Here is a 22,818-nt window from a genome sequence, read left to right on the forward strand (position 1 = left end):
CACAAACGAGCCACGCCTCCAATCACCGGGCTCCTCCCATTGCCGCGGCACCGTGTCCTTCCGGCCACGCCCCGAAATGCTTTTAGCCCCGCCTCTCGGCTCGCCCTGCTCCGTTCTGACACCTGATTGGCGGCCGCGCCTGCGCATCTCCCCGAGCTGTTCTTTTGCGCGCATGCGCAGCGCCCGTGTTACTCGCTAGGGGAGCGGAACTTGAAGTCATTGGGCGCCGGCGGCGGGCGGAAGTAGTTACGCGGAGGACGGAAGTGGTTAAGCGAGGCGGAAGTCGATGGTTGTGGTCTGCGCCTGCGCGCTGGGTGCCAGCACTCGACCCGGTGGTTCGGCCCGAAGGCTGCGGCCTGCCGTGCCCCTGGTCCGAAGGGAAGGCCCGAAACCGCCGCCTGCCAGCTCCCCCGGCCCGGCCCTCCCTGATAGCGCAGCCCCTGAGCTCCCCCCACCCTGCTCTGCGGGCACCCCAGGGCCTGGCTCCCTTCATAGAGCCATGGAGAAGTTTGGCATGAACTTCGGAGGTGGCCCAAGTAAGAAAGAACTTCTGGAAACCATTGAATCGCAGAAGAAGCAGCTTCTGAATTACCAGGCTCGGCTGAAGGACGTGGTGATAGCCTACAAGAGCCTCATCAATGAGAAGGAAGCCTTGGAAGCCAGCTTGAAGGTGTTGTCGGCATCTCACGAGGCTGATGTTGGCCTGAGTGGTGCTCAGCCTGCATGCGTGGCTGCCTCCTGCTCTTCTCCTGCTGATCCCACTGATGATAAGAGCTCGGTTCACAGCGAGGACAGCATGGGGACGGCGACCAGCGCAGACACGACGGCCAGCTTGGCCAGTGCAAAGGGCGAGCAGGGCGCTGAGGAGGATAAACCTGCAGCAGCTGCAGCCTCTCTTAAAGCAGAAGAGACAAACGGTTCGGAGAGCGGTGTCAGCACGAGCAGCGGGGACGTGTCCTGTGCTGCCAGCGAGGCTGATAAGAGGGTGCTTCAGCTGAAGACTCAGCTGGCCACCTTGACCAGCGCTCTGTCAACGGTCACACAGGAGAAGTCCCGCATGGAAGCCTCGTACCAAGCCGATAAGAAGAAGATGAAGCAGGACCTGGATGACGCTGTTAAAAAAGCAGAGGATGAGATCGAAAGGTTGGAGACGGAGCTGAGGTCTGTCCAGGAGCAGCTCGCTGAGACCAAAGCCCGTCTGATCACGCAGCAGCACGACCGAGCCCAGGAGCAGAGCGACCACGCTGTTATGCTGAGAGAGCTGCAGAAGCTGCTGCAGAGTGAAAGGGCGTTGAGACAGGACGCAGAGCTGAAGCTGGAGGAGACCAGGGAGGTGCTGGCCGGACGGGTGTGCATGGCTGACCGTGCGGAGGGCTACGAGCTGCAGATCAAGCAGCTGAGCCAAGAGGTGGAGGACCTGAAGAGAGAGCTGCAGGTTGTTCAGGAGGAGAGAAAGAAGCCAGACCCCCGGGTACAGGACCTGCAGGAGGAGATGGCCAATCTTAAGAACCACTTCCAAGCGCAGCTGCTGCAGGAGATGAGGAAGGTAATTCCCTGGTTGAGCCGTAGAGCAGCCCGCAGTAGAGGGTACCGTGGCAGCAGCTGGAGCAGAGTTTGAGGCTGGAGGAGCCCAAATTCTCCCTCTTTGCCACATGTCACAAAGTCCAAGAGATTTCAGATGGGAGAAAATACCACAGCTTCATTTGATGGGATGATATTTCCTGAGGAAAATAAAAGCTGTTTGTGATGCAGTGTATAAATCAGTTAACCACGGGTGGTGACCACTGGGTGTGGGAGTTACGTAGTGAGTGTCTTCTGCAGCATCACTTGGTTCTGAGCAGCAGCTGGATTTGGGAGGAGAGACCAATGCTCCAACCCGCTGTGGCAACGAGTGTGCTCTCATCTCTGTAAATGCAATGCAAGGAAAAGTTCAGTCTCTCTTAAAGGGAGATAACTTCCACTTCCCCCTGGGTGGAACTGTAATCGGCGAGCAGTGGGGCAGGTGGGCGATAAGGGCAGCCTGCCGTGCGAGGTGCTGGGTTGCACATCTTGCTGGGAGGAGGGATGCAGTGGGAAGAAGGAAGCTGTGTGTCACTGCAGACTGTGAGGCAGAGGATTGGAGGGCTTTACTGCCGATCAACCAGTTGGCAGCTGGAAGTCCTCCAGGGCGGGATCTTCATTTCCCCACAGTCTGGAACAAGTTTCCAGCTTTCTAATCTGAAGCCTCTAATTAGCAGCTTTGGGGTGATGGCATGCCATCGACCTTGTTTTGGAAGTGAGATCCAGCAGCTTCTGTAGGACAGGGCTGAGGATGAGCTGATCCCAGCCTTGTTTTGGCTCACAGTGGGGACTAACGAGTGGTGCCACCATTCCACTTGCTCTTGTGATCTCCATGGTGATAGAAGCTGTGAGCTCCAGGTGTTTGCTGCAGCTGCTCAGAAACCACTGAATTACATTAATACTGGTGCACCAGAGCATAGCATTTAGGCAAATTGCACTTAGGTGTGGGAAAGCTTTAGGGTGCAAGCACACTTTAAATAAACTCCCGTTGCAGATTGTGAGGTGAGTTTTCTGCTTCATGCCCTGTGCACGCCCTCCAGCAATGCAGATAATGCTGCTAACAGCAGCTCTGTGGAGCAGGAAATAAATACCGAAATGCACTCAGTTTCTTTTATCCTTAAGTCTCTGTTTTAAAGATGATCATGAGAGTGTTTGGAAAATTAGGAGAAAGCGTGTCCCTGCGCTTGCTTGGAGTTGTTTAGAGCAGAATGAAGGCCTGTGTAATTGCAGAGCTCTGTGCTAGGGTGGTCTAACCCTGCCACATCTCTTTGCTCACAGACAGCACAGGCAGAGGAGCAGCTCCGGCAGCACGCCCAGATGGAGGAGCAGCGCGTGGCCGACCTGGAGGGACAGGTCTCTGAGGTGTCAGGGCTGCTGGGCACCTACGAGAAGGCCAAGCAGAAGGACCAAATGGTCATCCAGAAGCTGAAGGACCGCATCGTGCAGCTGGACCAGGAGAACAAAACCTTGGCCATCGCGGCCTCCAGCCGATCCCCTGCTGATGTAAACGTGGAAGAAGCCAATCTGGATGTGAACGTTCTCAAGGATAAGATGGAGAAGCTGAAGAAGCTGCTGCAGGCGGCAGCAAAGAAGAGTCAGCCCACGCTGGACATTGAGAAGCTGTGTGAGCTGGAGCTGCCGAAGGGCACCGAGGCCGGGGATGGCGAGAAGGCCACAGCTTTGTACTATCAGCAGGAGCTGAAGCAGCTGAAGGAAGAGTTTGAAAGGTACAAGATGAGGGCGCAAGTGGTTCTCAAGAACAAGTCAGCCAAAGATGGCAATCTGGCCAAAGAACTGGAGGAAGCTCAGGAGCAGCTAGCTGACCTGAAGGAGAAATACGTGGTGCTTCAGCTGTCCTCCGAAGAGGTGGAGAAGCAGCACCAGCTGGACATGGAAGCCAAGAAGCAAGAGTTCTCCCAGCTGCAGCAGCAGCACAGGCAGGAGCTGGAGCGCTGCCAGCTGGAATACAGGGAACGGGCACTGAAGCTGGAGGAGGAGATGCACAAGCAGAGGGACCGGGCGCTGGCGGTGCTGGCCGAGAAGGACCAAGAACTGGAGCAGCTGAGATCCGTCATGTTGCCTTACGCCGGGCTCCAGGGCTCCAAGAACTACATGGCACCAGGGACTGACACTGCGAGCGGTGACCCCCCGGCCAACGGCTCCACAGAGATCCTCCCCCAGGCTCTCCACCTCTCCACCAATGCAGAGCCCACCTTCATCCTGTATGCGGAGCAGCTGGCCCGCAAGGAGGTGGAGATCGTTGCGTTGAGGAAGCAGAAGCACAAGCTGGAAATGCAGGTTCACCAGCTCCAGGAGAAAGTCTTGGTGGAGGAAGAGAAGCACCGGGAAGAGGTGTCAGCACTTCAGAACGAAATCCAGAAGAACTTCAGAGATAAGAGCAGAGAAGGAGCCAACCTGGAGTACCTGAAAAACATCGTCTACAGGTTTTTGACGCTGCCGGATTCCCTCGGCCGCCAGCAGACTCTCACTGCCATATTGACTATTCTGCACTTCAGCCCGGAGGAGAAGCAGGCTGTCAGAAAGCAGTCAGCACACAGCAGCTGGTGGCTGTCGGGGAAGAGATGAGGTGGTTGCGGTTATCCCTCACTGCCTGTGTCTGGGAACACCTTTCTGCTGAGCTCTCCTGCCGTGTGGGGCAGCTCCTCTCCAGCAGCAGCAGAGCTCTCAGCACAGAGCCGTGCTTGAGTTGGTGCTGTCAGCACAGATTTAAAGCAGAATTGTGCCAACCCCTCTGGTAGGATCGCATCATTCTCCTGCTCTGAGCTGGAACTTGATTATTTTTAAAGAATAATCAAGTTGGGACTCTCTTGGACAGACCAGGAACTCCCTCCCTGCTTCCCTGTGTTTCCCAGGGAGGATGCTCTGAGCCCTGTAGCTGCAGCAGAGCAAGCAGTGCTTCCCCTCTGGTTCTGTTAAGGCAGAGACCTCGGCTGCTGGACCCTGCAAAGATGGGGGAAGGCTGAAATCGGCACCGACTGCTCAGCTGACGTTTGTGAGCCAAGTTTGGGAGGTTTGCTGACCCGTAGGATGTCCTGCAGCGCCCTGGGAGCAAGGCATGGACCAGTGGGGCTGGAAGAAGCAGAGGTGAGGGGCAGAAGGTGGCAGCTCAGGGAACAGCGTGCAGCCTGGTCTCACCGCTGAATCTGTGGGATGCAATAAGCACTGCTGATAGACCTTGAGGTTATTGCATCGATTCATTGCGAGCCTGGAGCAGGTGGCTCCGTGCTGCTCAGCCCTGACTTGGGGAAGACATCTGCACATGTATTTTACGCCAGGTTGTGAGGGCAAAGCCAAGTCTGTGTGTTGGGTGTGGACAGGCACTGTGGGAAGAGTGTGGGAACAGCAGAAGGAGCAGCTCAGGCAGTGCTTCCTCACCCAACAGGGAAAGGGGCAGCCCTGCAGCACAGGAGCTGCCAGAGGAGGGTCCTCATGCTGCTGTCAGCTCTCTGGAGCTCTCACAGCACAGTTCCTCCCTCTGCTCTCTCACATCCCCCCTACTGACTCCCCTCCATCTCTCAGCCCTTCCTGCACATTTCTCCCTCTTTTCTCTCTTTATTCAGCCATCACCCTCCAAAATAAACTTGAATATGTATTTCTTTGATGCTTAACTCGGCTGCTGTTTGGGAACCTATGGTTTGAGTGGTGAGCAGGGTGCTGGGACAAGGAGGGGGGAAATGGCTGTAAGTTAAAAGAGAGGAGACTGAAGTTACATGGGGGGGTAACCCGTCATCCAGAGGCAGCGCAGCCCTGGCACTGCTGTCCCACCCCTGGAGGTGCCTGAGGCCACAGATGGGGCCCTGGGCAGCCTGAGCTGGAAGGACACCCAACCCACAGCAGTGCCACCCGTTTGCTGGCCACTGGGACTCCCCCATCACCAGGAATGAGCAAGGATTGAGTCATTTAACACACGGTATCAGCACCGCCATGGAGAAACAGTGGCACGCAGAAGCTGTTAGGAAAGTGAAGATGGTAACTGCGGGCAGCTGGTTGCAAGAAGTGTGATAACTGACCTCCTTGGGAGGAGCACAAAGCTGAGAACGCAGTGTTGAGGGGAATAACGCTTGTGAACATGAGGATATTTGTGCTTCTGCAGAGCAGGATGAGGAGCTGGGGCTGCTGAGCGCCACAGGGTGCATGTTCACACCCTGCCCAGATTAACAAGCAGAGTAAATTCCACTTGGAGCTGCAATAGCTATTGCCATTCGCACACCTGGAGCTTTGTAGGTGAAGGTCTGTGTGCAAGACACGGTGACACACACGGGAGATGAGAGCTGTGCTGCCTCCACTTGGGGCAATTCCACAGAAACAGCCCCTGAAGGGACAGAAGCATGTTGAGCTCCATGCATGAACTCAACATCTCTGCCTGGATTCCTAAACAAATTCATCTCAGACCCAAAACCAAGAAACAGCTTGGCTCAAATTTTTTTTTTAAACTATTATTTTCTACTATACATTAGTGCTTCAGTCCACCACAGTCACTGCAGAGCTATCACAGCAGCAACACACGCACAAACTATATACACAATATACACTGTACAGGGAGGGCTGCTGTTACGGGGCAGTATGGCCGAGGCTTCTTCCAGGCTGAAGGCAGCAGGAAGAGCAGCTTCATTCCCCTCTATGCTGTCCCAGCTGTGCTCTGGAGTGGGAGAACTCAGGAAGGATTCAGTCACCTCCACCACTTACTGACACTGCCCCCAACTCTGTGGGCTGAGGCTGAAGAAGGAGGCAGCTCGCTCCACGCGAGTGCTCAGCACTGCCAACAGAGAGCTGCAGCAGCTCTGCACGATCTGAGCTCCTGGATGGGAAGGAGTGCATCAGGCTGCCCAGCCCATCCTGGAAAACATTCTTCAGGCACACCAGGGCTCTGGCCAAAGTGGCAGATGGTGGAATGCAGTGGCAGCGATCGTGAGACTGCCTGAATCAGATCCTGCACCGTGTTTTATCAGCAAGTGGGCTGACCGTGTTAGACATACCTTGCTGCCCATGGCAGAGCTCCAACTCTACGTGTTACCAGAGTGCACATACTCGATGTTTGCAAGCAGAATAAATTCCAGTTGGAGACCAACTCCTCTCCGCAGAGCTGCGCTAGCTGATGCCATTCACACAGTGCACATCTGCCCTCTCCGGAGAGCTCTGCTCCTTGCAGATTCACCAGCCCCTTTTTGTCTCTCTCTCTCTCTCTTTGCCTTGAAGAAAAACAGCGTTCCATGTCCAGCAATTCAGCCTCCCACTCCCATCATAGCTGAAGCTCTGGCTGCTATGAGTCAGGCTGCTGAATGGGAAGCAAAATTCTTCTCCACGTTGTTTCTATGTGGGGAACTAGCATCCCTCTCATTACCAGCAGGAGCTGTCCTGAAAACAACTCCCCCATACGGTGCTGATCCCACTTCTTCCAGGCAGGATGATGGCATTGAAACTTTGAGAGCCCAAGCACTAGACAAAGATGGATATGTGTATATATGGGCAAAACATGTTTTGCACAGCCTATCACATGCTGCTGAAAGCCTGGCTGCCGCTTTCTGACCTACTAACAGCCACACAGGAAACTGTTTCTCATTTACGGGCCCCTAAATCCAGCTCCTTGCAGCAGGACGAGACAGAACAGCGCACGTGGTTTCCCATTTCTGCTCCAGTTCTGATCCGTGAGCTCAGAAATCAAACAGGCTCCCGAGGAAGGTCCTGACGGGGCCATGGAAGCTGAATCAGGGAAGAAGTTTCCTTTCCAAGCGTGACCGCAGCTGCTGCTCTCAGCGTGGGAGGGCCCTTCCTTCTGCAACAGCCCCTCAGTGCACTCAGTGGTGGTGCAGCACTGCCTGCAGGTCCTCAGGCAAGGAGTCAATGATGGTCTCAATGTAAAGGCCCACACGCCGCAGGGTCTCCTCCTTTACAGGGAGGTGCTGGCACCTGGCTCTTACCTGCAGGGAGGGAGAAAAGAGGAAATGAGGAGACCTGAAACAGCTTCGTGTCCTCTTTCTGCTTTGGCGTTGGCTGAGCAAACCTCACACTGTCTCTGCATTGTCTCTGAGGGAAAACTCTGCATTGGGGCTAAGGGAAAAACAGATGGGAAACTGCCACCAGGGGCTCAGGCTGAGAGAACGAGACGGAACTTTGAATTCTCTCATAGGCAACCTCTATGGACTCACCACTTGCCAGTCCTCCAAATGAGGGAGGAAGAACAAAGCTTTCTAAGCATCAGCTGCAATCTACACCCCCTGGTCACTCCCTGCCGCAGCGATACAGGAAGGAATGAGTACAGAAAGAGGGGAGGAAAACCTACCAGCTTCTCACGGAGTTTTAGCACCAGGTCTACGATCTCTACCTCTGACTTGTCCTTCATCCATGCCACGATGTTCTACAGAAAGAGAAGAAGAGTTTCCTTCAGAGCCATTTCTTCTTTACAGAAACTTTTCTCAGAGACACCCCTAAGCAAAGCCTGAAATAAAAGCGAGGAGGAGGTTTCTCATCCTCTTTCATAACTCTGCTCACAGCACTTAAGCCTAAATGAGCAAGACAGAGCTCTCCCCACTTTTCTGCCCACGACAGCATCAAGCTCTTGCCTGCAAGAGAAGAATCAAGGAAAGATGCAGCAATACGCAGATGGTGCAGGGTTCCCCTCCTCCAGTCAGCACTCTGCATCTCGTGCTGCGCTCAGAACTTACATCTATTTGCCAGAGTCAGGCCTGTTAAGAAAGGAGACAGCTTTGGCATTCCCACACCACGCTCGAGGACCTGCACAGCTAACCAGTGAAGCAAGTATTGCAGCTGAAGGTGCACCGGGAGGGATTTCAGAGCTCCTGGGGTGATCCCTGCAGCAGCTCAGTTTTAGAAATGGCACCAGCGATCACTGCTAAAATTCCTACCTATTTTCAATAGGCATTTAAGGGAGCCAGCAACAGATGATGTTTCCAGTCTGGGATTCTGTTGGCCTGATGAATGAGAAACAGTTGACAGGAGCAGCCAGAACGGGTTTGCACTGGCTAAGCAAGTGGGGCTGCTCGAATAACAGCACTTGTGGGGAACAAGGACACCTCTGCACCCAGGCACGAGGCAGCCCTGTGCTTCCCTTGGGCACGAAGCACCATCCCCACTCTGCCAGAGAACCAAGAGGCGTCAGTGAACATCCAAGGAGCGTTCTCATCTTCCAGGTGTCAGGCCTGAGAATTCCAGCCCTGGTTTGAATTCCTGCAGCTGGAACGTACCGCTTCACAGATGGCCTCCAAGTGAAGGGCTTCCAGCTTCTGGGTCATTTCCTTGTGCCTCTGACGGTACCAGCCATCAAAGTTGGGAGACCTGAAGAAACGCCTGCAGAAAGCAAGGTGACAGTGAGAAGTGGACAGGAGAGATCCCAAGAAGCACACGCTGGCTCCACACGTTTCCCTTCCCGTGCAGCAGATGCAGGCATTTTGATTTGGTGTCTCAACTGCTTATGAGCTAATAAGCTCTTTTCACATCTCCTCTTCCATCAGGCATTAGCACGATGCGAGCTGGCAGCCTCAGCAGATTGTCACCAACGGAGGGACGGTCCTGCCAGTCTCACACCTTCCTCTGCATCAGCTCAAGCCTGAGCCGATTCAGTAAGCACTCCTCTTTGCCCTTCTTATTTATCTACAACCAATTTGTGGTGGACAAGTAGGATGGTCCAATCACAGGAAGAAATTCACATTCCTCTGCAGTATCTGGCTTGATTCCCCTTCTTTCCTGACGTTGATAGCTGTCAGACACTTGCTGGCACTGACCTGAACCCCAAATAATTGGTCTTTGCATCTCTCCCACATAAGCAAGGTATCACCCAGGGGATGACAAAAGATGTGCAATTCCTGCCTCTCCAGCACGGTGCAGCAATAAACAAGTTCTCACTGGGCTACACGGGGAAGCAGAGAGGGCAGCATCACTCCTCCCTTCATCTCAGGGCATTAAAGAACTTCAGAACAAAACCAGTTCTCCTTTATGAAAGCTATGGGCACACTTTCCCACACGCTATCCCAAATCCTACCCTAAAAAAATCGTCTTTTATGTCCAAACTGCCTTGCTGGTTTGCACTATAAACAAAGCAGTACTGAATGCTGTACCAAAGTGTACAACCACACATCTTCCTGCTCTACCTGCCAAGGACCAGGCACTTAAAAAAGAAACGTGCCCTGGAAGAGAGTGAACAACACAACAACACAGCTGACAGCAAAGCCAAGACCCCTTGTTCCCCATCGGTGAGGACCCAGGTGTTCTTCAGTTCTCCACCTTCAGGTTTGCAGGTCCTAAACCCAACTGGAGCTCCATATTTCAGAGATTACAAGAAAGACATGATTGATTTCCAGGCTGGATGTGGTTCTGGGCAGCCTGGTCTGGTGGCTGGCAACCCTGCGCATGGCAGGGGGGTTGAAACTACATGATCTTTGAGGTCCTATCAACCCAGGCCATTTTATGGTTCTACGATTTGACTCTGTGTTCTGCTCTTCCTCACCAACACCAACCAACTCTTCGTAGGAATGAGTTTTTCTTGTGGGCCGGTCTCTGTCCTGAAATCCCCTTTTTGTTCTCAATTCTAATTCAGGATTTGATGTTCATTATAAACTGCACCAGCTGTTAAGGAGATCGTGTATGCAATGAATGAACTCCTACCTGTAGAGACCCAACCAGTCACCCTTAAGGACACAGGTAAGCTGGGGACCAGCGTGCTCCAGGGTCTTCATGAAATCATCTTGTCGGAAAGGACGAATCTGTGGGGGATTCTGTGCAACGGAAGGACCACGTTACACAAACCCACGAGAAATCAGGGGAAATCAAGGTCTGTACCTGCAATACAGGGGGCTGTACAATACAGATTCAAGACTATAACTAAAGAGACATTAGCATCTTAACCAGCCTTGCTAGCAAAATTCAAATTAGGTTCACAATAGCCGAGCTTACTGCAAAACAGGAAGCATCTGTCCTCATGTTTGTTTCAACTTTTCTTTTTTTTTTTGAAAGCGTAATAACCCTCTTCCTTTAACGAGGGAAGTTCATGCAGTGTATCAGAACACAAAATCAGCACGTGGCAGAACCATAGCCAGTCAAAAGAAAGCAGAAGAGTCTGAAGGTTGAACTTACTTTCCATGGAGTAATGGCCCTCTGCAGAGGCATCAGACTTGCAATATAGTGCTCCTAAAAACAAACAAACAAACGACCAGGAAGATGTTACAACAATCAAGGAGCCTCTTGCATGGTGACTGAGCACTGTGGGCTTCTTCAGTGCATCGCAATCCCTGGCCTCCTACTCTCCCCTTTTCCTTTATAGCTGCATTTTACGTGAGCCTAAGCACCCCAGCCTGCTTCCCACCAGGGGTTAGGTCACAAAACCACACGCTGCAAGAATCCTACACGAGGACACAAGAAAAGGGCAGGTGGGAAGAACCATGGCTTGGGTTGGACCTCAAGCATCAGCTAGTTCCACCTTTCCTGCCATGGGCAGAAGGTGGCAGGAAGCCCTAAAATCCCAGGAGGTGATCTGTTGTCTCATTTGTTACACCTTATGATGATGTAGAAGAGAAAGTGAAGGAGCCAGACACATGCAACTGGATGGTCACCAATCAAGGACTACAGGCTGTCTAAGGAAACCAGATCAGGAAGGCCCTGAAAGCAAGCACTGGTTACAGCAGTCTGCCTCAGGGGAACAGTCACCACGTGGACAACCTCCTGAGCTGCTCAGCAGGGACATCTTCACACAGGCATAGGTCTGACTCTAGCACTAAGAGGAAGAGGAAGGTTTTGGGCTCACATCAATGCTATTTATCTGCTTTGACTACCTGGGGAAAAGAGCAAAGATTTGGCATTAGAATCAAATAATGGGGGGTAACTATTTCTGCACTGCAGCAACAAACATTCTGCCTTCACACACAATACTCAACCTGCAGACTTCCATGCTAATTACCGAAATTCTCAATCAAGAGACGTTTTGCTCCATAGAAAGGAGCAAAACATCTCCCCAGTGCCACATCCTGAACCTAACACAGATGCTCAAATCCAGGCGAATCAAAGAGAGCAAGTGTCAACTTGTCACTTTAGCAAGCATCCCACTCCCTCCCTTTGCCTTCACACCGCCCTGACAAGTCCCTGCCCAACTCACCAGGGGAATAATGAAGCTCTGGGTGAGCTCCAGGAGGTGCCTCCTCAGAAGGGCACTCTGGACTTCAGACGGGCGTTTCCGCTGGATGCCCTGCGAGCACAAGCAGGGCGTTCACAAAGATGCTCTGGTATGCAGATAGACACAGGATCTGCAAACTCTGCAGCTAGAAGCAACCAGTCCTGAGCGTTTTGGAAAGTGCACTGCCCAGAAAACATATTCTGCTCCCTGGTTCGAGACAACACTCGCGTTTCATTACATAGAATCTGTTTCTCCAGACTCTTTGTTCAGTAAGGATTGTCCTCACTCAGCTTATCACCTCTGCCAGCGTTTAATCTATGCTATCAGGTGAAGAACTTTAAAGCTGGCCTGAGAAACGCATTCAAGTGCACTTGACTAAAATCATTATGCACTTAAGTCAAGCTAAGGATAAATCTGTGGCTTGTGGAGTTCTGTCTGCTAAGCCAGCAGAGTTTTCCCACAACCTCACGCGTGATGTGGAGCAGGGCTGGAGCTGCTCACCTTTAACAATCTTTTTATCAGAGTTTTGTCTTTGTGAAGAAACGTTTTGTAAGAAGTGTAGATTCCTAGGTTGGAAAAGAAAGTGATGTTAGAAACAAACTTTTGCCCACAAATCTAGAGGAGGCACCGTTACGTGGTGGAGGGAGCTGAAGTCTCCAGCACTGTCTGTGTGTCTCAGAGGGTTGATTATAAACATCGTATAAAATTCATTACAAAAATTACAACATTGCTAATGCTAATGCAGCATCACTGCATTACCTCAAGGACCTTCTTATCCTGCTTTTATGGTGAGATAACTCAGTGAGGTCGGCTCATGGCCAGGCCTGACATGAGCAGCAAGTGAACTGACAAGAGCTGCATCCAGCTAAGCAAGTTCCTTTGAGTTCCACCGCATCTTAAAAGCGGACACGATACATAAAAGCAAGAAAATTAGAGTCTGTTCCCCAGCGCCAAAATAATTAGCCTCAATTAATGTAAATTGTCTTTTCCAATCTCAGAACAAAGATGTACAGCTTTTCTTTATTAGCTGGGGGACACCCTTACAGAGGGCCATGCAGCAGATGGAGCACGAGGACACCAAGATGTCCACTTATCAGGATACCAAAGGTGTGTGATGCTCATGTCTGCAAAGCCACTAAAATCCCCCGCCTGGAAAGGTGGATAGAATTAAACCACAAGAGGACATACCTGGTTTTGTGTCTAGAGTTTTTAGTTTAGTTAGCTTCTTCACCTTGACTTGCTTGGGCAGATCACCTGGGGAGGGGCAGGAATGAACTCGTTCAGGTTCTGATCTCCTTTCACAGCCAGCAGTTTGTTGCATTTCATAGAGTCTCTCTTTCTACCTCACTTTTCTTGTCTACGGAATTTTCTCTTCCCTACCCAGCTACTCTCATTTTCTTCATGCTTCAGAAGAAAAACCCAGCAAGTTTTCATCTCAACCATTCATCCTCACCAAGTTCACCTTGCAGATCAGCTGCCTCAGTCCAGCCTTCCCTTCGGTTTCCCAACTCTCAACAAGAATGCAGATGTGTAAAATGATGGCTACAACTCCCTGCCAGCCCCAACAAAGCACAGCAGCACAACAGGACGTGGTTCCACCCTTACCTGACATTTTGAGCTCCCCAACCCGAAGGATGTGTGGCCAGTGCTGGAGTGTTTTGATAAAGAAAGGATTCGTGACTCCCACAACAATGTTTGGCCTGGTAAGAAGGGAAAGAGCACAGAACAACGTTACCCTCAGGGTTTCCTCCACGCACACAGCTGCAAGTGGGCAGCAAGGGTCTGTCAGCTACTTACGGAGCTTGTGTCCTGGTGGTGTACTCTTTAAATTCACTGTCATGGATAGTGAAATAGGGACGGTAGTCGCAGCAGTACCTCAGGGGAGCAAGGCAGCTGTAACGACAGACAGAACAGCTGCCATCGAAGCTTCACCAATGAGGAATGTGTGCTTACAACGAGTTCATATCCAAGAGCAGTGTTTGGTCCTGCCAGAGGTAATGCTTTGGAGGAGTGCTCGGATGTTTTGGTTTTATTGGTAGAGTTCAAAGCTGGGGAGAGAAAACTCCTCAGGGCCGTGACCCATCAGCAATCCCGACACCAGGGACTCACTTTCACTCTTCTCTGCTGTTGGTGGAACATGAACAAGACTGTCTTGCTGTGCCCAACTCTTCTCTTACGTACTTTTCACAGGCAAACTTAACCTAATGCAACTGACCTCCCAGAAAAGCATATCAGAAAAAATTGCCAGGTATTGTTATGATCATTATCTGTATCTCCAAAGGAGGGTGTTACCTGGTGAGAGCCAGAACCATTTCAGAAGAAACTGTCGGGGATGGTGCCATCACAACAATTGGCTCTCCCAGCAGCATCAGCTCCCATAACATCTGGACGTGAATTAACACTGGCTGGAAACACCTGTTAATGGAAGGAAGAATGAGAAGTGGAATTTAGAGAGGCAGTTTAGAAAAGACCAGACACTATTATCACATAACCAGACGTGCCTCTGGGCATTTGAAACCTAGGACTGATTTCTTGTATCCCACAACAGAACGCCATACATCTTTACACAAGCCACAGCTCAACCATCTTATATGGGTGTGCAGGAAATGCTTTGAGCCATGTCAAGCAATTGATTTCAGTATGTCTTTTCATCTAAGCAAAATAAAATGCTTACATATATGTAAGTATGTATTAGGATAGTACCTACAGCGTTGAAAGTTTTGGCTCAGATGCACGGTCAGTGCTTCAGTGCTTAAGTTGATCAACAGCTGTGAGTGAGAAAAGAAATTCTTCTCTAACAAGAGCACCAGTGGATGTGACAGAGACCCTTCCTCCATCCCTATGATCTACAGGATGCTCTAAGCAGGAAGGACACAAAGCAGATGGAGAGGAGAGGGCAGCAGGGACAGTGGCTCTTACCTGAAGAGATCCAGTTCGTGAATACTTGGGAGAACCAGTGGGGCTGGTAAGAGATTCTAAATGAAAAAGGAAAAAAACCAAACAAATCCAACTTTGTCGTTGAATGGAAGTATCCTGACTAAAATGTCATCTAAACTGATGCATCAAAACAGCTCCTTCCACAATAAGCCCAAAAATAAAAGAATGATATCAATGTTTGAAGGTATGAGCCAGGAATAGACCTAGATTGGGCGTTCAAGGTTCAAATGAATTTCCTTTCTTAGACGAGAACTGAGAATCCCTTCTTTTCAAGGGCCTCCTCCATAACTACTCCTTTACTTTCTGGAGCTTCCCCCGGCTGAAGGCAGAGCATAGATACAGACACAGGCAGTAAGTGCTGGAAATATGGCTACCAGAAGTTGAGAACTGTGTAATAGGCAGACAATAACGTTATTTAAAGGAGAGAGGAAAAAAACAAAAGTAAAGATGAGATGAACAGGAATCAAAATCAAAGCTGAACCAAAGCAGTAAAGATGTCCAAGCTGCAAGCACTACAAAAACAGCACAGAAGACTATGGCAGAGTTCTACACAGACCCACCCATACACTCATTCCCAGGAAAGAAAGTGAACAAAAGCTGTGGAAACAATGCTTCTGCATAACTTGAAGCACTGTGCAGAGTCCTGTTTTGAAAGACACGGACATGAGAGCACGCAGCCTGCTCCAAATGAGTTACTCAAGCTGAGCTGATCCCATACCAAAATGGTTTCAAATGGGACGAAGCTCAAAGAGTTGCAGTTCTACACCTCCTTTCCCAACATTCTGCCCATCAGTGACTCGTGCCATGCCACACTTCATCTTACCTCTTGATTGAACTGCTTCACTGGGCTTGATCCTGGCTTATCCACCCTGGATGGGATTCTCACCTAATTAAGAACAGACAAATTAATCAGGGAGATGGAACGAGCACGCACACACAATGTACTTTCTTCCCTAATAACCACCCTCGTGAAAAGCTTTCTCAATTTCCAGTTCTAATTGCACTGTGGTTATGAGTAAAGAAAAGAATCCAGAGCCAACAGCAGCATTAACATCCAGGAGGAAAGGAAGCACACGTTCCCCTTCCCAGTTTGGAGTATCATTCATCAGCAGCACGTACCTGAATGACAACCCCCATCACTGGGAGGTTCAGTGTCTGTCCTGGCAGTGGAGGTGGCCACTGGTCGATCTCATTGCACACTGCAGGGATGCAAAGAGAATGGTTTAAACAGAAGGTCAGTGCAGCTCGTTCAGCTGGCCCTGCGAGTTCTGCCCATTTCTTCTTGCTCTCTCCTGCTTCACGTGTCCCCATGGCTAGCTGCAAACCAACCCTACATCAAATAACTGCTCAGGTTTAGGTCAGATGCTAGATTTATGCCTGCAGCATTGCTCCCACTGCAGAGCCAGCAGCACTGCACTGACGACAAATCATGATTAAGTTGAACAGTGCAATGAAGGCCTAAACAGAAACGTCACATTAGCAAATGTTTCCCCTCTTTGGGAATACGCTGTATGCACAACTGACAGCATCATCTATTAGGACTGTCAGACACTTCCCATTAATGCATCCTTTACAGCTGTTTATCATTTTGACAAGCCAGGCATTTGGATCAAAGTCTTTTTCCCTGTTGGAATTTGTTTCAGAACGAATTAATTTGGAGCATTTCAGCTGTCTTTCAGGAACCTCCTGATAATACGGCTGAAAAGATTTCAATATGCAAACTGTTCCCCCTCAATCTGATGGCTCACCTGCCTCCAGGCATGGCTCCAGTTTATCAAAGTATTCCGGAGCAATCAGCTGCAGCAACGACTGGAACAAGTTCACGTATGGAAGGCGTGACACCAGCACCAGAGACTGGGGGGAAAAAAGGACATTAGGAGCCAGAACCACCGTGCCGTGGCCACTTCTGGCACAGTATCTGCCTGTGCTGCTTCCTAGAGGGCTCTGCTTGAAAACCAACATCAACAACGTGAAGGAGTTCAAAAGCAGCACTATCCCTGGTAGAATTCCTCCCAGCTGAGTCTTCAAGGAGTTTTTTTTCAGAAATAAGCACAGCTGACAGCTTCTGGAAGGGAACCGCTGCAAGTGAGATGGCACAAGTTTGTCACCTAGGAAAAAAATCAACTGTAGGAGAAAATAAATTGCCAATAGGTTCAAAGCTACCAAAATAACCAGAGCAGAGAGAACAGTGCAAGCAGCAGACGGTCAAAACTGAAATTAGGCAGACAAACAAAATAAAGGAATGCTGAGGAGGAAGAATCACAGAACCATTTGTGTTGGAAAAGACCTGCAAGATCAAACCCAACCATCCACCTGACACTGCAGGTCCAGATATCCAACCTAAATCTTCCCTCCTTCAACTTCAGACCTTTTCCCCTCGTCCTGCTATTACCTACTCTTTCAAAGAGTCGACTCCCCTGAAATTCTGCCTGGTTTCCAATCTAAACCACCTTGGTGCAACATGAGGCTGTTGCAGAATAACGACGATGATTTTTTGGTTGTTGTTGCAGTGGCTTTTGTTGCTTTTTTTGAAATACGTGCGTATTTCACGTGGGGTTTTTTTCAACAAGCATCTTTTCCAATTCAGTCCCACTGGGTTCATTCATCACTACTCTGATTATTCTGCACCTCTAATCGTTACAGGATGCACTGCTCAGGATGCAATGAGTATTTCAGCAATACTCATCCAAGCTCTTTATTTCTGAGCCAGACTTTTGCCACTCAAAATCAAGCCAGCCATCCAAACATGACAGTGAGTTTCACTGAGGAATTCTACGTGCCCTCTACTTCTGAAAGCCTGTATGAGACCAAGTGCATTAGCCCACGTTATGAAGCTTCCCCAGTTCAACAACTTTTAAAGCAATCCATCCACTGCTTTACTTATTTCTATCTTGAAGTGTTTCTTTGAAAGAAACTTCATGTCAGTGCCTACAGAAAGCACAGAGACAGGGACAGATGGAGTCTCCATTGCAGGTGCTCAAAGTCCATCTCTTGTGAGGTGAAAGATCACTCCTGAAGGAGTATTTCTATGGATCCACAGAGGAAACAGTGCATCTCCAGATCAAAGTACCTTCCCTCTATGGGGAGAATCTGAAATCCCACTCTCTCGTGCAGTTATTATACCCATCTGCCTGAATAATTCTAAGCACGCTGCATACCTGTACTGAAATAAAGGTTTAAATTCTTTTTTTGTTTTTCCATTGTCTGTGTTAAAGGAGTTTACGCTGAGAGATGAGGTTTGTGAGGTAACAGCAGCATCACTGCCACCAGCAAGAAGCAGTCAGCACAGCAGCAACCCATTCCCAGATGGCTGCTAGGGAGGAGAAAGATTAATAAGAGCAGGGTTGGGGTTTAATCTCACAGACAGCACTGGCTGAGCATGTCCCCTCTCTGCCTGTAACACTAGAGCACACACTGAAGGAACTATTCCAGTACTTCAGGATCTCGTGATTCAGACAGCAGGTCAGCACTCATGTGATTAACACACCATGGCAACCACATCCAGGTTTGTTTGGAATTACACTTTCCACATATTCCTCTCCTCCACGACCTCTGCCGCTTCCTGCAGAAGCGCTGTGGGTGTCACGTAGGAAGTGGTGCTATTTTACAGCTATGGATAGGTGCCTTTTGACAGCTACGTACCAGCGGGGAGCAGCGAGCTATCTGGTTTCAGCGCTCACCTTCTGAAAATAACCTCTCTTCATCGAGCTGTCCTTGACTTGCCTGAAGTACACGTAACCAAAGTAATGCGCCGACTCCCTCTGCAAGAGAAACAGGGCTGTTATGGAGAGCCCAAACCCTGCCATCCACAAGCTCCCTCATTTCAAGCACTCTTTGCCTGTGGGGTTCCCACGGACAGCAAGAAGGAAGGAGAGCTAACGGTGCCAAACACAAAGGTTATCCTTCGGGTTGCATTTGGAGGCGCCGCTGGCACCAGGATTTAAGCCTTCGTTGTCTTTCAAGTGTTACTTTTTAACAACAGGATCCACTACGTTGGTAATCTTTCTTTACTGTTTTAGTATCTGTCATCCTGGTACTACAAAGCAGTAAAGATGTACACAAGTTGAAAAAAAAAAAATCTCTAAGGTAGAATTTAGGCAAAGAGATCCTCTTACTCCTCCTGAGACCCACAACCCGTTTCTCACTGCACAAATGGATGCAGAAACGTTGAGGTGTGGGCACAGAAAGCATCAGCTCCTGTGACAGAAAGGAGAAAGAAGAGGGTGAGCTGATCTGAAGGCCATCTGCTTCAGCAAAGGAAGCAACAGTGCTGAATGCATCCCTCTTTCTGCATGAAATGGGCAGAGAGCTTGCAGCTGGACAACACACAGCTCAGGGATTGCTATCAGTGCTTGGGTATGGCTTAAAGCAGCCAGCGCAGAGCAAGACAAAGCACAGATGTGGGACGTGCCAGTTTCTGTATGTATAGGTCCTATGCAAACAACTGCCCTCCCCCAAGCGAGCAGGTAAACATCTCACTCTCCACAGACAAGGATGTTCTTGTTTTGCCTCACTGTCATGCACACAGGCAGCCGTGCACCCTGCAGGATGTCACCTGGTCCCACCATTTCTCCTTCCCCTCTGCCCAGACAGAGCCATTGCTTTACTATGAGAGTGGTGAACAGCTGCCCAGAGAGGCTGTGGATGCCCCGTCCATCCCTGGAGGTGTTCAAGGCCAGGTTGGATGGGGCCCTGGGCAGCCTGGGCTGCTCTGAAACGTGGAGGTTGGTGGCCCTGCCTGTGGTGGGGGGTTGGAGCTTCGTGATCCTTGAGGTCCCTTCCAACCCCGGCCATTCTGTGATTTAACCTGGACTCCTCCTGCTTCAGCTCCACCTCTTGATGCAGCTGCAGCTCTCAGCATGGCCCTGCACTCACATTACTGCAGAGAAACCCCTGCGCTGTACGCTTTCTTCTTTTCTGACTCTTCAAGGGAAACCAACCAAAGAAAATGAGTAATTCTAAACCAACCGAGGGCGTATTTGGATTTTAAACCCAACAGCACTGCTGCTTGCTTTGTAAGGGTACACAGAGCACCAAAACACAACCGACCTGCAGTGTGAGGGGTGCTTCTCTGTTGTACTCGCCATCGTCCTCGTAGTGAGTTGTCCTCTGTCCCCCAGACTGGCGCAGGCGGAAGCTGAACTGAGTGTCCCCCAGGCCACCTGGACAGAGAAAATCACAGGTGAGAGGTTTCAGCAAGGAGAAAGCAGGGAATGACCCCAATCAAAAGCACAAGACAGGAAGAACTCGTAGCCGAACACGAGAAGCAGCATCACTATGTCACACCTCACCAAGTCACTGCTGGGAACTTACAGCCATCCCGTGTAGCTGCAGCCACGTTTCTCATCTTACACTGAAAAACCTTCAAGCAGCCTTAATTCAGGAGCAAACAAACGCTGATTGAGCAGCAACTCCTTGCACAATGGCTCTAGCAAATGAGCAACACGAACACTGCAGCTGGGAACCTCCCAGGTCATACAGCATTGCTCACCAAGAACTCAACAACAAAAAAAAGAAAGGGCGTGAAAGCTTGGGAGTGGATAGGATGGGTGGGAGAGCTGAGGTCAAGCACTTACAAAGAGATTAGTTATGAGGAAGGAATCACCAGAGCTCTCTGAACAAAACCCAAGGCAAAGCAGACTGAGCTGCTACAGAGGGCTAAGGGGCGTAATTCCTTCCCACCACGGAACTGCAAAGATTGCTGGGTTTTTATCAAGACATTCCTGCTAGAAAATAATTGGCTTTCATCAAAGGAGCACTGAGTTTTCCCTAAGCTGTCAGAAACTTGTGAAAGGACATCCAAAACCATCAGAACTAAGCTGCATGCAGGAGCCAGTCTGAAAGACATGAGTATTCATATGAATGAACACAATTACTGCATCCCCTCTGGTTTATAAATACCAGCTTTGGGAATGCCTGCTGCAAGAGCATCCCCTCCCCATCTACTCCTTTTCACTGAGCACTCAAACACAGAAATGCTGACAGTCAACAGCTGCAAAATTTGCCCTTTCTGACTCTTTTTTAATGTATTATTCACGTGGGTGAAGCGTGCAAGATATCAGGAAGGCATCCTGCCACCCCCTGGATCACAGATCCATGCCCAGAGAGCAATCAGAAGGACAATAAGGTGTTCAGATCTCGGGGCTGGGTGCTGCTCGGTGCCCATGCTGCATCAGACAGTGACTCACTGCTTCCATCATGAACCCATTTCTCTCATAACGGCGACGGAGGGCCCACAGGCAAGGCCAGCAGATGCTACCTACCTGAGTAGGAGTCAGGGAAGGACAAGTAGCAGATACTGGTCTTCTGCAAGGAACCAAAACCGCAGAGTGAGCAAAGCTCCGTCGCTGCCGCGCGGTGTTTTTAGCAGGAGGAGGAACAAAACTGAGTGCTTACCTCTTTCTCTGTCAATCTGAAGTCATAAGGATACACCAACTGCAAAAGAGGTAAGAGTCAGTAAGTCAATCACTGTGCTGCTCGCAGGAGGGTCACTTTTTGCTTTGATTTTTCTGATTCTTGCTACAAACTCACGGAACAATTCACCAGAAACACCAAACGCTCCCAAAGGAGAGAGGAAAGCTGGCGTTCTGAGCAAGAAGGAGGTGAGAAGAGAAGCTGGGGGGGGGACAGAGTCAGAACAGCTTTGAAAGTGAAGCTCTGCATACACACAGATGGAAAAACAACGTGGAAAACAACATACCCTGCTCACACTGAGTGCCCACCAAGCCTGGCGTGAGGCTCAGCATCTATCAGAGCTGAGGATGAAACACTTATTTAATGGCTGGCTGGCCAGAGATGCTGCTCACAGCAACTACAAAGAATAACTGATGGGCAGGAGAAGCTGGAGGGGATGCAGAGCTCAGTTTGAGCCTCGCTGATCTGAGAGCTGCTGTCAGAAAGACAAGGTTTACTGTGCATGGAAAGAGGCAGGCCTGGCACCGCGTGCTTTGTCAGCATTCCGGTGACAGCTGAACCGTGCAGCACCCTGCTTATCATCCAGCATCTCAGAGAAAGGGATCTTCAAGACTTTTGAAGCATCCAGTTGAAGATCCACATAAATGCTGACAGTGCCATTCCTGCATTCGCTGTGACCCAATAAAAAGGAGAACTCGGTGGAAGATTTCTCAGCTCCGGGGTGAGCACAGAGCCGCAAGCAATCAACACCCAGAGCAGAAAGCCACACCGAGGAGCAAGAAATATCACAGCAACAGCAGTCCTGGGCTGCACGTGGCACCTGGTGAGGAGAGAAACCATAATACTTACAAATCCACGGAAGTAAACCACGCTGCCTTTGTAGCACTTAATGCTGGGGGAGTGCAGGTGGCTTTAAAGCAGGTGAGAAGCAAAGGAGCCCTGAAGAAGTGCAAGCACGGAGCTGTGAAGCTCGCAGGCAGCAGCTCTGCTCGAGGTCAGCGTGAGAGCATCTGGAGCTCTGAGAGCTCTGCTCAGCACAGCTCTATAAATAGGGTGGGCACCCCGCCAGCACGCTGCACTCCTCTGCTGATTCCTTGGCAAGGTCGCCTGGGCGGCTTCAGAGAGAGCGTCAAATCAACAATTAAAAATTACACCAATTAGCTTCGCTGAGAGAAGAGGGGAGGAGATGATGCAGGAGTAAATTTAGCCCACACGATGCTGAGGTTGGAGAAGGAGGGCTGGAGCACAAAGGGACGCCTCACAGCTGCACTGCAGGAGCAGACACACTCTTCTGCACGCTTGCTTTTTGCATTAGGTGACCAAACGCTTCCTTGTGGCTGTGACAATTCTGAAGAGTGCAGATAATCAGCTTTGTTAATTGCTGTATTGTAACACAGACCTGCGTGGTTGACGCTGACCCATCAGAAGTGCAGCAGCCTCCGTGCTGCTCGTGATCCTAACGTGAGTTTGAGAGTGCAGGCAGATTGGAACAGGTTGTCCAAGGAGGTTGTGGGTGCCCCAGCCCTGCAGGCAATCAAGGCAAGGCTGGATGTGGCTCTGGGCAGCCTGGGCTGCTGGCTGGTGACCCTGCACACAGCAGGGGGGTTGAAACTGGATGATCTCAACAACTCTTGGAGAGGGGAGATGACAGCAGGACAAAGGGGAAATGGTTTGAAGTTGAAGGAGGGCAGATTGAGGTGGATGTCAGGGGGAAGTTGTTTGCTCAGAGAGTGGTGAGGTGCTGGAACAGCTGCCCAGAGAGGCTG

General features: G+C 50.3%; 2 protein-coding genes across 2 annotated transcripts; one reads left to right on the plus strand and one right to left on the minus strand.

Moving 5' to 3' along the window:
• Nucleotides 1–335: 335 nt before the first annotated feature.
• GCC1 (GRIP and coiled-coil domain containing 1) lies at nucleotides 336–5,189 on the plus strand. The gene is made up of 2 exons (XM_003201791.4): nucleotides 336–1,546; nucleotides 2,839–5,189. Exons 1-2 carry the CDS (start codon nucleotides 500–502, stop codon nucleotides 4,144–4,146), a joined length of 2,355 nt encoding a protein of 784 aa, XP_003201839.3. The 5' UTR covers nucleotides 336–499; the 3' UTR covers nucleotides 4,147–5,189.
• A 113-nt stretch (nucleotides 5,190–5,302) lies between these two features.
• On the minus strand, nucleotides 5,303–22,771 carry DENND6B (DENN domain containing 6B). Its single transcript, XM_019612064.2, is given in 21 exon segments — nucleotides 5,303–7,499; nucleotides 7,862–7,936; nucleotides 8,784–8,886; nucleotides 10,201–10,310; nucleotides 10,669–10,722; nucleotides 11,684–11,773; nucleotides 12,203–12,267; nucleotides 12,890–12,955; nucleotides 13,307–13,401; nucleotides 13,499–13,594; nucleotides 13,994–14,116; nucleotides 14,621–14,676; nucleotides 15,462–15,524; nucleotides 15,758–15,837; nucleotides 16,387–16,492; nucleotides 18,319–18,399; nucleotides 19,688–19,800; nucleotides 20,902–20,944; nucleotides 21,035–21,073; nucleotides 21,339–21,421; nucleotides 21,424–22,771. Coding segments are annotated over 21 exon segments (2,133 nt in total). The 5' UTR covers nucleotides 21,893–22,771; the 3' UTR covers nucleotides 5,303–7,376.
• Between the last annotated feature and the right edge of the window lie 47 nt (nucleotides 22,772–22,818).

The sequence above is a fragment of the Meleagris gallopavo genome, chromosome 1 (genome assembly GCF_000146605.3).
Source record: "Meleagris gallopavo isolate NT-WF06-2002-E0010 breed Aviagen turkey brand Nicholas breeding stock chromosome 1, Turkey_5.1, whole genome shotgun sequence".
Classification (NCBI taxonomy): Eukaryota; Metazoa; Chordata; class Aves; order Galliformes; family Phasianidae; genus Meleagris; species Meleagris gallopavo.

Coding starts and splice junctions, on each gene's coding strand:
- GCC1 (XM_003201791.4), top strand. CDS start 500: ATGGAGAAGTTTGGCATGAACTTCGGAGGTGGCCCAAGTAAGAAAGAA. Junction 1,547..2,838: donor TGCTGCAGGAGATGAGGAAG/GTAATTCCCTGG, acceptor CTTTGCTCACAG/ACAGCACAGGCAGAGGAGCA.